Source organism: Entelurus aequoreus, linkage group LG24 (assembly GCF_033978785.1).
Source record: "Entelurus aequoreus isolate RoL-2023_Sb linkage group LG24, RoL_Eaeq_v1.1, whole genome shotgun sequence".
Lineage (NCBI taxonomy): Eukaryota > Metazoa > Chordata > Actinopteri > Syngnathiformes > Syngnathidae > Entelurus > Entelurus aequoreus.
In genome coordinates, this window is record NC_084754.1 from 23,072,024 (window position 1) to 23,087,208 (window position 15,185).

A 15,185-nucleotide genomic window follows, 5' to 3' on the forward strand; every position below is an offset into this window, starting at 1 on the left:
CCGAGCACCCACGTGGGATTGATGGCAAATTCTTTCTCACCACCAAGCACCCACACTGAGCACCCACTGGCAGAAATGTAGATCGACGCCTATGAATTAGCGGGTGCAATATGATCAATCAATCAATCAATGTTTACTTATATAGCCCTAAATCACGAGTGTCTCAAAGCTGCACAAGCCACAACGACATCCTTGGCTCAGATCCACATCAGGGCAAGAAAAAACTCAACCCAATGTGACACAATGGGAAACCTTGGAGGGGACCGCAGATGTGGGAGACTGGTGCAATGGACGTCGAGTGGATCTAGATCAATGGTTCTTAACCTGGGTTCGATCAAACCCTAGGGGTTCGGTGAGTCGGCCTCAGGGGTTTGGCGGAGCCTCCGCCACAGAGGTAAAGACACATCCGACTTATCGTGTAAATAAAAACTTCTCACTATCAGCGTATTATGGATACCCCCAAACAATGTTCCCTCTAATTTTCCATTTGATTTGCAGGGTGTTTGATTGATTGATTTAAACTTTTACTAGCAGATTGCAAAGGAACAGAATACCCAGTACAGTTTACACAGTACAGTACATATTCCGTACAATTGACCACTAAATGGTAACACCCGAATACATTTTTCAACTTGTTTAAGTCCACGTTAATCAATTAATGGTAATGTGTTTAAGGTGTGTAATTTGTTTTGAGTTTGTGCACTGTGTTGGTTTTGTTCTTTGAACAAGGTGATGTTCATGCACGGTTCATTTTGTGCACCAGTAAAAAAACATAAGACTTTTTCTTAAATTTGAAAAAAAAAAAAACATTTTATTTTTCACTAAAGAAGGGTTCGGTGAATGCACATATGAAACTGGTGGGGTTCGGTACCTCCAACAAGGTTAAGAACCACTTATCTAGATCATAGTGTGAGAGTCCAGTCCACAGTGGGGCCAGCAGGAGATGATTGTGTCTCATAATGAATTGATTAACGTGGACCCCGGCTTAAAGAAGTTGAAAAACTTATTCGGGTGTTACCATTTAGTGGTCAATTGTACGGAATATGTACTGTACTGTGCAATCTACTAATACAAGTTTCAATCAATCAATCAATCAATCAATCAATCAATCAATCAATCAATCAATCAATCAATCAATCAATCAATAAGCAGCTTCTCTTCCATTTATGCACATTTTCCTTAGTGTAAAACCGATCCTAGTAAAGGTTTTGATTGATTGATTGAAACTTTTATTAGTAGATTGCACAGTTCAGTACATATTCCGTACAATTGACCACTAAAACAACTTGCACTGAGCCTAGTCTATAAAATCCGGTACACCTCCCTGATACCGAAGTACATGTCATACTACTTCCTTAACGTAAATCACCCCCATAACCACAACACCAGGGGGAGCCCCACTAACCACGTTAAACCCAGATTCCGATCTAACAAAGGTCTTAACTCATTCTCTTTCTATGCCACATCGATGTGGAATGCACTCCCAACAGGTATAAAAGAAAGGGCATCTCTATCCTCCTTCAAAACCGCAACAAAAGTACAGCTCCAGGCAGCTACAACCCTAAACTAACACCCTCCCGGATTGTTAATAATCAAATGTAAACAATCAAATGCAGATACTTTTTCTTATGCCTTCTGATCATCATCATCATCATCGGCAGTCACTCGTAGTCGAGTACGACTGTCCTCAGAATGGATGGGTTCCCATTCGGGAGGACGCCTGCGCGTGACGTCTTTTAGCGTGGGAAGACTGATGCGCCTGCAGCCACCACACGGTCCTTGGCAGAGAGGGGCCTTGATCCAGTGGCATGGATCCATGACGACTGGAGACCACCCTCTGTTGCAGCCTTCATCCGCCTTCAGTGCCGTTGTGACATGCAATGTCATCCTCCGCCACTTCCACCGTTGAGGTCTTTGAAATGCTATTCAACCCATAGCTGGGACCCTGACAGGTACTACCACCCCGGGTCAGAGTGGACCTGGGAGCAATGATGACTGAGGGGTAACTCCACCTTCCCCAAAACTCCAGAACTCCCGAACTGAAGCATCCGATCTCTCTCTCTCTCTCTCTCTCTCTCTCTCTCTCTCTCTCTCTCTCTCTCTCTCTCTCTCTCTCTCTCTCTCTCTCTCTCTCTCTCTCTCTCTCTCTCTCTCTCTCTCTCTCCACTACTTGCTGTACATATCCTACCAAGTCAGACCTACACGGTTCCATAATCCATTTCTCTGTTCTCAATTGTTGATGACTGATGATAACAACCAAACCTAACCCCCCGCCCCCCTCCACACCCCGGATTGTAAATAATACAATGTGATTATCTTGTGTGATGACTGTTATGATGATAGTGTATATCTCAGGGGTCGGCAACCCGCGGCTGTAGAGCCGCATGCGGCTCTTTAGCGCCGCCCTAGTGGCTCTCTGAAACTTTTTTAAAAATGGAAAGAGATGAGGGGAAAAAATTTTTTTTTTTGTTTTAATATGGTTTCTGTAGGAGGACAAACGTGACACAAACCTCCCTAATTGTTATAAATCACACTGTTTGTATTAAACATGCGAGTATTTGGCAAGCACCGTTTTGTCCTACTAATTTTGGCGGTCCTTGAACTCACCTTAGTTGTTACATGTATAACTTTCTAGGACGTGTTTTATGCCACTTCTTTTTCTGTCTCATTTTGTCCACCACACTTTTAACGTTGGGCGTGAATGCACAAAGGTGAGTTTTGTTGATGTTATTGACTTGTGTGGAGTGCTAATCAGACATATTTGGTCACTGCATGACTGCAAGCTAATCGATGCTAACATGCTATTTAGGCTAGCTATATGTACATATTGCATCATTATGCCTCATTTGTAGCTATATTTGAGCTCATTTAGTTTCCTTTAAGTCATCTCAATTCTATGTATATCTCATGACACACTATTTGTATGTAATATGGCTTTTAATTTGTTGCGGCTCCAGACAAATTTGTTTTTGTATTTTTGCTCCAATATGGCTCTTTCAACATTTTGGGTTGCCGACCCCTGGTATATCTGATAGTATATATCTGTATCATGAATCAATTTAAGTGGACCCCGACTTAAACAAGTTGAAAAACTTATTCGGGTGTTACCATTTAGTGGTCAATTGTACGGAATATGTACTTCACTGTGCAACCTACTAATAAAAGTCTCAATCAATCAATCAATCAAAAAAAAACACCCGAATAAGTTTTTCAACTTGTTTAAGTCAGGGGTCCACGTAATCAATTCATGGTAAAAGGTATACATCTTTGGTGGAGTTTTGACATTATTTGACACCAACTTGTTCTGGATTTTCGACAATTTAATCATGGCAAAATTCCCTTTTTAAATCTATGTTTACAAGTGTTGTCCTCCAAGATGGCGTTGCATCCGGGTCCTGGTCCGAGTTGTGACGTCAGTGGAAACACCCAAATCGGATTTACCATGGAGGCATGTCTCGGAGGGGGCGGAGCTACATGGCAAGTCGCACGGCCACTGACGAAGTAGAGACTAGGGATAGTTGAGAGCACACTGCTCGCAGTCACATTAAACTGGAAAGCCACGTTGAGCCTGGCCGGCATCAGGCAGCGCACCCGGCCCACGACACAGTAGCCGGGGAGAAGAGGAAGAGAGTCTGTGAAACGTGTTAGCGAGGCAGTGAAGCTCAGCAACAATGTCCGGGGTAAAAAACAGACATTCGAACTCCTCGTTAAGCAAGGAGGAGGACCAGCAAGTGACGGAGAGGATGCTGGGCAGCGGTACGGAGAAGGGGGACGCCACAGCCGGGAGCCCCGCCAAAAAGGCGGCGGGCGAGGAAACAGTCGTGTTAAAGAGAACCATCACCCTGACGAACGGCGTGGCCATCATCGTGGGCACCATCATCGGCTCCGGCATCTTCGTCACGCCGTCCGGCGTGGTGAAAGAGTGCGGCTCCGTGGGTCTGTCCCTGGTGGTGTGGGCGGTGTGCGGGGTCTTCTCCACCGTGGGAGCGCTGTGTTACGCGGAGCTGGGGACCACCATCAGCAAGTCAGGGGGGGACTATGCCTACATCTTGGAGGTGTACGGCTCCCTGCCGGCTTTCCTGAAACTCTGGATTGAGCTGCTCATTATCCGCCCGTCCTCCCAGTACATAGTCGCTTACGTTTTCGCCACCTACCTCATCAAGCCGCTGTTCCCCGTGTGCCCGGTACCGGAGACCCCGGCTAAACTCGTGGCCTGCCTTTGCATCCGTGAGTATCCGCACTTCGTCGTTGATTGCCTGGATGATGCAACCTCATGCGCGCCTGTTCGTGTGATGTATATTAAAACACATGCTTAAGTTCCTGTTTTTTACTCCTATGATAATTGTGTTATAGAGCCGTCGAACTGGAGACTTTTCCCCCGAACGTTGTGCAACTTTATATTTTCACACATAAAGACACACACACGTGCGTGCATAATTAACGTTACTGTACTCACGCGCCCCATAGTAAAAAAAAACTCATATTACGTAATTTTACCAAACGTTTCATCATTACATGTATATAAATTTGTATGATTTATAGTCCCCATCATTCTAATAATTCACATAAGAGCCTGTTTAATCGTTGAAAACTGCGATGATGCGGATGATTTTCGAGCTATTTATGCATACACACACACACACACACACACACACACACACATATATATATATATATATATATATATATATATATATATATATATATATATATATATTAGGGCAGCAACTAACTATTAATTTGATAATCGATTAATCTATTAACTATTACTTCGATTAATGGATTAATAATCGGATAAAAGAGACAATCCACATTTCTATCCTTTCCAGTATTTTATTGAAAAAAAACCAGCATACTGGCACCATACTTATTTTGATTATTGTTTCTCAGCTGTTTGTAAATGTTGCAGTTTATAAATAAAGGTTTATTAAAAAAAAAAAAAAGCCTCTGCGCATGCGCATAGCATAGATCCAACGAATCGATGACTAAATAAATCGGCAACTATTTTTATCATCGATTTTAATCGATTTAATCGATTAGTTGTTGCAGCCCTAATATATATACTTTAGGTCAGGAAAAAACACAGACGCTATATCATCCCTACAAGCCTGTTTCGCAGGTTTCCCTGCTTGTCAGGGGATTTTATAAAATTATTATATTTTATATTTTATAAAATTATTATATTTCAGGAAACCTGCAAAACAGGCTTGTAGGGATGATATTGCCTCTGTTTTTTCCTGACCTGACGTATATTCATATATATATATATATATATATATATATATGAGTGTGTGTGTGCATATATCCATCCATCCATTTTCTACCGCTTGTCCCTTTCGGGGTCGCGGGGGGTGCTGGAGCCTATCTCAGCTGCATTCGGGCGGAAGGCGGGGTACACCCTGGACAAGTCGCCACCTCATCGCAGGGCCAACGCAGATAGACAGACAACATTCGCACTCCCATTCACACACTAGTGCCAATTTAGTGTTGCCAATCAACCTATCCCCAGGTGCATGTATTTGTAGGTGGGAGGAAGCCGGACATATATATATATATATATATATATATATATATATATATATATATATATATATATATATATATATATATATATTTACGTATTATGAAATTTGATTTCACTTTTACATGTTGTTACAAATGTAATATTTTCTCTAGACCAGGGGTGTCAAACTCATTTTAGATCGGGGCCACATGGACAAAAATCTACTCCCAAGTGGGCTGGACTGGTAAAATTACGGCACGATAACTAAAAAATAAAGACAACTTCAGATTGTTTTCTTTGTTTAAAAATAGAACAAGCACATTCTGAAAATGTACAAATCATAATGTTGTTGTTTTTTGTTTTTTTACACTCACATGTTGCGGTTAATAGTATTCTATCTTTAATTGTCGTGATTTGTACTTTCTGAATAAATGATGGAATAATGTTCATCAGTCAACTCATTGGTGTTAATTTTCAATCTATCAAGATAAAAAAATATAAAAATTCAATTACAGGATGTTATTTATGTAGTTTGCTCATTTTTCTCGACTGGTGCACTATAACATCATGTGGTTTATTTTGTTAACATATGTTGCATAATCTACAAAGATACAAATAATTGCTGTTGTGACATTTAGTGGACACATCTAGAACAGTGGTTTCTTTCATTCAAAAATTTTGGCTAATTTTTGTACTTAGCAAACTCACCCTGCGGGCCGGCTTAAACCTGTTTGCGAGCCTGATCCGGCCCACGGATCGTACGTTTGACATCCCTGCTCTAGTCAGATGACACTTTTGAATGTTGACTCGGCATTACAACTGATGTGTTGGTATGTGTGTGGTGTCAGCCAGTAAGTAGTACCTTAACCTAATCTTCATGTGGGCTGACGGTTAAATCCGCCCTAAAATGCATGCCAAGTAAAAAAGAAAGTCTTTAAGTTGTTTCACGTCATTGTGTGTATTTACAAGCATGTATGTGTGTACAAGAAGCTATGTCATGGGTGTCCAAAGTGTGGCCCCAGGGGTAATTTAAAAAATAAAAATAATTAATTATCAATATAATATATTATTAGATAATACACCAGATTACTTTGCCACTCATAACACTAAGCTAAGATTTGCGGCTACTATCTATAAATGTCGCGTCCTTAATATACAAAATGTGGTCCCCATTTTCTTTCTTTTTTGTATGATGCCTTGGTGGCAAAAGTTTGGACAACCCTGATTTATGTACATGTACAAGCATGTATGTGTGAGTGCATGCCTGTGAAAGAGAATTCAGGTCACATTCCGGCTATAGACAGATCGGCAATTGCAAGCCAAAGTCCAATAGTCATGTTATTTCTAAAATGTGACACTGTGATAAGTTTGTATCGATATGGTGAGTGACAATCTACCATTATAGCGAAATCACATAAACAGAATCAATCAATCAATCAAAGTTTATTTATATAGCCCTTTAAATTTTCCTGAGGGAACTCTCCTGAAGGAATCAATAAAGTACTATCTAATCTTATCTATATCACAAGTGTCTCAAAGGGTTGCACAAGTCACAATGACCTCCTCGGCTCAGATCCCCCTTCAGGGCAAGAAAAAACTCAACCCAATGGGATACAACGAGAAATCTTGGAGGGGACCGCAGATGTGGGCGACCGAATCGCATGTGGAAGTTAGCCGGGATGAATATAAACCTGCTTGGACAGTTTTAAGTGACGAACCGTATTTTAGCGTCCACTGTTAAGGATGTTGAGAAGGTAGTCAATCAACAATCGCTTTTTTGTGAAACCGGCGACTGTCGGCTGTAACCACAATTAATGCCATCTCATGTGTTTAGTGAGATGGTATGACAATAAAGTTCCCTGAATACTTAGATTACAAACTACAGTAGTAAACCTATAGCACTCCCAATACTTTTAGATTAAATAAATTATAGTTTAAGGATTTTGTTTGTGCATCTAAATTAATTATTTCTGAAAAAGAAGAATTTGTTTTGTTTTCAACTTGCTAATACCAACACCCGTGAAAAGAGCAGAGCATTTTAGTTAAAATGTGTCTTATTTCAAAGGGCACTGCATGTATTACTCCTTATATAAGAAGAGCAACTTTTTGTTGTAAGAAAAGAGTTAGATCGTTCTTGCTAATGCTCACGACCACCTTGTTCAAAATAAATCTTTGATGCATAGGCAATATTAATCGATTAATAATCTAAATTGTAGCACCCAAAATTGTAATCGGACCAAATCCTGAGGTGCCTATGATAGCAGGCCCTTAATGCTCGCACCCCATGTGCACATCATTCACTAGTGCGGGTGAGTCTGCTTCCCTTTATGCGTGTGTGTTGGTGTGTGTGCAAGTGTGGAACTCACTGTACTGTAGAGACTCCCCTTCGTCCCCCTTTAAAAACAGACCATCATTGTGCTCTGTCTCATTTTTCTGTTGTGGCTCTGTCCTGATTTAAGAATTTAGAAAGGACCGGCTGTGTTGAATAATCACTTTTAATTGTGTCCAGTGTCAGGGGGCTTCACTACCTCCCTGGTGATTGAAGAAGGGTCACAGCAATGTCTATGTTTTGGTTGGATATTGTTTTCCCTGACAGTTGATATTGATATATTGATATGTCCCACAATATAAAGGTAATCACTATTTTTGTCATGCTTAAATATTACATTGCTCAAGGGTTATATCAGAATCAGAATGTTAATTTTGATTTAAATATGTATTTTCTGTCAGGGATTGAATATGTCAGATGTACTGAAGAACATGATAAAACATGTTTAAGATAAATAAAGTGGGTGCATAATTTAAGGCTGGACAATTAGATTTTGATTTTGGATTTTCACGATCTTAAAATATTATAATTGAGAAAAAAAAAGATTTATGGGCCGTGCAACGTGCATACAACTTCTTGAGCTTTTAACGGTGAAATGAATGAGGACCTTCTGAGTGAAAAAAGACAATTTCTACAAGAACTTTTGGGATCTCACCATGGTGGCTACTTTTTATTTGACACAGCGATAGTATGCCCAATCAGTAACTAATGACTAAACTCAACAAAAAAGTAACGTTCTATTCTATTCTATTCTATTCTATTCTATTCTATTCTATATGATTCCCGCGTCAACGTAACCGCAAACGGAATTACAGTATTGGCCAATAAAATGGTATTTGCTGTTAAACGCAGAATATTACTGAAATTAACATAAATGTGAGTGAAATGCTGTCATTGTGAGGAGAAGGAACATTTGTTGGGGAATATGTGTCCAGGACCGCTCATACATCCATTCATCAAGTTTTCAAAGAGAACACAAACATAGGAATGAGGTTATGTTTTGTTATGGTAGAATGGGAGATTACACTATCATGCATTGCAGCCATTTGAGGAATTTGTGATTAAGAGCTATATAAATAAACTTTGATTGATTGATTTTTTTCCTTACCGCTCTTTTGTTTCTTTGCAGTGTTGTTGACATTTGTGAACTGCTACAGTGTGAAGGCAGCCACCAGAGTCCAAGACTTCTTTGCTGTGGCCAAGCTGCTGGCTCTTGGCCTTATCATCATCATTGGCTTCATCAAGATTGGCCAAGGTACCCTGCTACACATCCACACGCTTACATTTTTTGATATTCATCAAACCACCTTCCTCACAACTTACAATTACTGTTTTTTTTTCAGATTCAAATTTAGATTCAGATTGGTTTTATTTGAACATATAGTTTCAAAATGATGTGTCACATTTTTACATTTTCTTTACTTGTCCAAAAAGGAGTAGGAAGAAGCAGTGCTTATTTAATCATAACCCCTTTCCACTTTATATCAATTAATTACACTCCTTGCACTCTGTATTAGGGCTGGGCGATATATCGATATGCTCGATATATCGCGGGTTTGTCTCTGTGCGATATAGAAAAGGACTATATCGTGATATTCGAGTATACGTTCTCACACAGTTGCTTTTAGCTGCGGGCATTACACTTCAGGCGTTTCTCACTCTTTCTTGTCTCTCCTTCTCACAGAGACGTAAAACAAGCGCACCTTCTTACATACGTATACGCCCTCGCTTAGCAGAGAGGTATCGACATGGGTAACGTTAGCTGTGGTGCGAGTGGTAATATGAGAGAAAGAAGGTGCGAATCTGGTAACAAATGAAGGAAGAATTAATTCCCAAGAAAAACAGCACAGGGTCCATCGTCTGGCGGTGGTTTGGCTTCAAGCGGGAATATGTCGAAGAGACAACAGTAATTTGTCAAGTGTGGGGCAAAAACGTTGCTACAAAAAGTAGCTGCACTGCTAATATGTAGCATCATTTGAAAAGTCACCCGCTAGAGAATGAAGAGTGCTTGAAACTCCGCATGTCAACATCTCCGTTCGGTGCCACCAACAAAATGCCGAGGCAACCATTTCCACATCAACACCGTATGAAAAAAATATTCAACAACAGAAGGAGATAACGTCCGCAGGAACCTACCACATAGCAAAGGACCTATTATGCAGCTCATTTTTATTTGACACTTATTGAAATATCTTGTGTGACATCATGCACAAAAGTGCACTTTATTTGTTTTAAACTATTGTAGCGGCGTTCTGTACAAAAAGTGCACTTTAATTTAGTGTTGTTTTGGTATGTCATCTTAGTGACATCATGCACAAAAGTGCACTAATAGCTTGTTTTAAAATGTCTCTGACAATCTTGCACTTTCTGTTTTGAAATTACATGAATGTTTGTGCCACTGCTTAATAAATCTTTGATAAATACAATTTTGGTAAATTGACTTAGTTGTGATTTCCCTCTCTGCATGAAAGTTTAAAATGAGCATATATTAATGCAGTATGAACAAGAATGTTTTAATGTAGACACATAGAATCATCATACTGGTGTGATTATATGCATCAAGTGTTCATTCAAGGCTAAGGCAAAAATATTGAGATATATATCATGTATCGTAACATGGTCTAAAAATATCGAAATATTAAAAAAAGGCCATATCGCCCAGCCCTACTCTATATATACACATTTCAAACATTTTACACATTACAATCGATGTAGTGTTCAGACAACAGTTTTCTCCATAACAATGTAAGTAATTTTTAATGAGATAAATATATATTTTTTTACTCAAGTTCAAAACATTTGCCACTATTATACTTTGTGAACACTTTTCGTTTGAACTGTTTCTTACAGTGGATCATGTGGATACATTGTTTCACTTCTTTACCTTCCACATACTGATATGCTAAAAATCATTACTGTTGTGCATGCATACAAAGGTTTTAGGTTACTTTTTTCTCTAAGGTTATATTTCTCTTATTTCGTGGGGAGGAATTGTTTTACATTCTTGGGTAGCAGGTTATAGTTTGCTTTGTGCGTGATTTTAGCTCTTTGCAAATGCACCAAAACATTGAATTTCAATACTCTTGATTCAATAAATAAAGGCTTTGTTGTTCTTTATATCTAGCATTATGTATTATCCCAATTGACATTTTTTGTAACACAATTAGTGTATGTAATGTACTTTTGTAGTTAATTCCCCATATTTCTGCACAATAACTCAGATATGGTAATACTAGCGAGCAGTAGAGAATATGAAGTGTTTTATATAAATATTTCTTGCTACTTTATGTTTTATATTTTTACATGATATTTCCAGTTTATTTGATCATATATTATTACACCCAACAATGTGTTTTCCTTAACTCTTTCAATATCTACTCCGTCTATTTGTATTTGTGTTTGACTTTCTTTTCCACTTTTACCGAATAGCATTATTTTAGTTTTACTGAGATTCAAAGATAGTCTGTTTTTGTCAAACCATCTTTTTAATTTTTTGTTCATTTCTTCTGTTATTATTTGTATTAGCTTCTTTGTGTTCTCTCCTGAACAAAATGCTGTTGTGTCGTCTGCGAATACTACTACTGTTGCCCTAGAGTTGATTTAAGTTGTCCATTAATTTAATATACTAAAATGTTTCATCAAATACAATTAAACTCAAATAATGCGACAATATAAGTATTTTACAGTTTTCATTTGCAGAGTAAATCTGTACAGCACATAAGAGAATATAAATCAACAATATTATTTGCCACGTTGGCTGGGCAGGACAGGAAGAGAAAATAAAATACAATGTAATTATTTAAAGTCAAAGGTCAAATACTATGTCACTGCCATCTAACAAACACACGTGTGTATATATATATATATATATATATATATATATATATATATATAATGGTTGGCGCTTATTTTTTGTATTGTAATTGTCCGTCTGTGCTGCTGCTAGTTTAACTGCAGCAACGCTGCTGCTTTGTGGTACCATTTTTACCTCACTACAAACTTTACGGGGAGAGTTGTCAACAGCATTGTACTGTCTCCGTTATTATGCATCCATGGTCAATTATACATCATGAGGTGGTGCAAGTTGTCTACCAGAACCTGTTCAAATATGAAACACTTTTTTCAAGAAAGAAACTCGAACAGAAACACTGCTGTTTAATCATTGAAGAACCGCATTCTTATCATCTTTGAAGGAAGATCAAAGATGTACCGGTAGCCATGCACAACATAAATGCAACAAATGTCTTAATGATAACATTGGCTGTTTCCACAAGAAACAAAATCGCGTGTTTTGAAAACAACACACTCAAGGTTGGAGTTTTTTAATACAGCAGACGTGGTGAGTATTAAAAATAGAGTACAACGAGCAATTGGTTCTTGTGTGTGTGGTACTGTCACATTATGCAAATTACAGTATCATCTGCCAATTTTGCAGCGCACTGTGAATGGGCATTATTTCAAAAAATATTGTGGTGTAATTTTGTAAATATGCAACACATTTTTAGCTATGAACTACAGTAAAGATACAAAGTAGAATGTTGGCTCAACTTCCTCCTTAAAACTTTTGACTATGACATTTCAAAGAACAGTTGATCATAGCGGAATGGCTGACAGTTCCCCAAGGCAGTTGCACATACAGTAGACATTCCCAGCTGGATTGCCCCTAAGACATGCTGGAATTTACAACCACCACCAAGGCCAACAGTAGTTTTATTACCGCAGCAGAAGTTCAGAGTGAATCTGTACAAAGATTATAGCTATCTTACTCAATGCTAAACATTGTATTAACAGAAGACTGTATTTTTAGCTTACTATGAACGTTTGCAGTGAAACAAATATAACTAGTATGCGTACTATAGAGAGAAACTGTGAGTACCAGTACCACTTACCTGTCTGTTTGCTCCACATGCATATAATAAACTGACCTCATCGAGGACCTCTCACCGTTTGACTTATCACCTAATATTGACTGCTGTTTCAAACGCCTCTCGATATTCTCAGTTGGCCTCGATTTACAACACTTATCCTACATTTTTTTTGTACTGCAAAACACTACAGCAGTGTCATGATTCTGAAAAGGAATACCGGTAGCTTCCTACATTTTTAACCCTTTACAAGTAGTACATATTTTCTATAGGTTCACTGATCCTGTTTTCCGAAGTCTATCACCAGGCCTACAATCTGCATTGCTGTGTTGAACGGGTACATCTGGAATTTTCTCGGTATTGAAGCGTAAAAATTCAAAAGTCTTTCCAAATGCGTGGCTGACATTGATGATGCATCAGATTAATAATCATACATAGCATCCTGAAAGTATTCACAGCGCTTCACTTTTTCCACATTTTGTTATGTTACAGCCTTATTCCAAAATGGAATAAATTATTTTTTCCCCCTCACATTTCTACAGACAATAGCCCATAAAGACAATGTGAAAAGTTTTGTTTTTTTAATTTCCTAAAAATTCAAATAAAAAAACATCACATCAATACTTTGTTGACTCACCTTTGGCAGCAATTAAAGCCTCATGTCTTGAATACGATGCCACAAGATTGCCACACCTATCTTTGGGCAGTTTTGCCCATTCTTCTTTGCAGGACCTCTAAAGCTCCATCAGGTTGGATGAGAAGCGTTGGTTTTCATCCAGGATGTCTCTGTACATTGCTGCATTCAACTTTCCCTCGATCATGTTAAGTCTCTCAGTTCCTGCTGCTGAAAAACATCCCCACATCATAATGCTGCCACCACCATGCTTCACTGTAGGGATGGTATTGGCTTGGTGATGAGCGATGCATGTTTTTCTCCAATTGTAACGCCTGGCATTCACGTCAAAGACTTCAATCTTTGTCTCATCAGACCAGAGAATGGTGTTTCTCATGGTTTATAGTTAGTATTCAGGTGCATTTTTTTTTTTTTACAAAGAAATGTTTTCGGTCAGGCCACTCTTACCATACAGGCCTGATTGTGGTCCTTTTGAAAGATTCTCCTCTTCACAGAGGAATGCTGTAGATCTGACAGAGTGACCATTGGGTTCTAGGTCACCTACCAGACAAGACTAAGATGAATGCAGCAATTCAAGTAGACATCCCAATGAAAACCAATGCTTCCCATCCAACTTGATGGAGCTTGAGAGGTGTTGCAAAGAGGAATGGGCTAAACTACCCAAAGATAAGCGTACCAAACTTGTGGCATCGTATTCATAAAGACTTGAGGCTGTAATTGCTTCCAAAGGTGCATCAACAAAGTACTGAGCAATGTCTGTGAATACTTATGTACATGGGATCTTTTTTCGTTTTGATACATTTTCAAAAAAAAACAAATAACTTTTTCACATTGTCATTATGGGTATTTTCTGAAGAATTATGAGGACAGAATTGAATTTATTCTATTTTGGAATAAGACAGTAACATCACAAAATGTGGAAAAAGTGAAGCGCTGTTAACACTTTCCGGATGCGCTATATGCCCTAGTGGTCTGTTTATTGCTCCTTATGCGATAGTAAACAGACACTTACTTTGTATGATGATAATGATGAAGATGACCGAATCAACCAATATAACAAAAATGATTGAAAAGATTGTAATTAACATATATGGCTTAGAGCTGTGGTTCTCAAAGTTTTTTAACCAAGTACCAACTTCAAAAAACACTTGGCTCTCCAAGTACCACCATATTGACCAACATTAAAATTTATTAGCATAGTTGACCTAGTTACTCATCAAAAACAAGTATATTTAATATTTTTGGCCACTACAATTACACACAATTTTAACAGTAACACTCTGTTCGAGTGTAGGAAAATAAAACACTGTATTTTAATCAAGTGATTGTTTGGCGTACTACTAGTGGTACACGTACCACAGTTGGAGAAATAAAATAAAATGACCTGAACTGAAAAACACCATGCCCACAATGCAACCCACAACCAACCAGTGTAGTGCTCAAGTGGCCAACCACATACATGCACAATTTAGGGGCTAGTAAATGTGGCTTTTACTCTAAGCATATTGCTGTTGCTCCACACCTATCTACCCCATTCTTAAAATATGTGTTTGATACGTGTTTGACGAGTAATACATGTTTTTCAGTTGTTAAAACAAAATTGGGGTCAAACTCTGTAATACATTACAAATCATTTTTTAGTGGCACAGGTCCTCAAGCAAAAATGCTGACATAGTAATGTGTCTGGGAGCTGGACATATTAGAATATATGGAGCAAGCAGCATTTTAAAATATTGTATGTAAATCAGTGTTCTGTCAATAACTACACATGACAGCTAAAATTGGTAAAGCCAATGGTCAACAAAATTTTATAAATATAGTTCTGACCATGCAATCCCTGCAAAGTCACCGTGT

The 15,185-nt window shown here is 38.5% G+C and overlaps 1 protein-coding gene across 1 annotated transcript in view; it reads left to right on the forward strand.

Moving 5' to 3' along the window:
* The first annotated feature begins 3,480 nt into the window (after positions 1 to 3,480).
* The window catches only part of slc7a5 (solute carrier family 7 member 5), a 29,532-nt gene continuing 17,827 nt past the window's right edge, over positions 3,481 to 15,185 (forward strand). The window contains exons 1-2 of the mRNA XM_062035938.1: positions 3,481 to 4,227; positions 8,962 to 9,087. Coding sequence (XP_061891922.1) covers positions 3,672 to 4,227; positions 8,962 to 9,087 — 682 coding nt within the window. The 5' untranslated portion in view covers positions 3,481 to 3,671. The remainder of the gene's footprint in view (positions 4,228 to 8,961; positions 9,088 to 15,185) is intronic.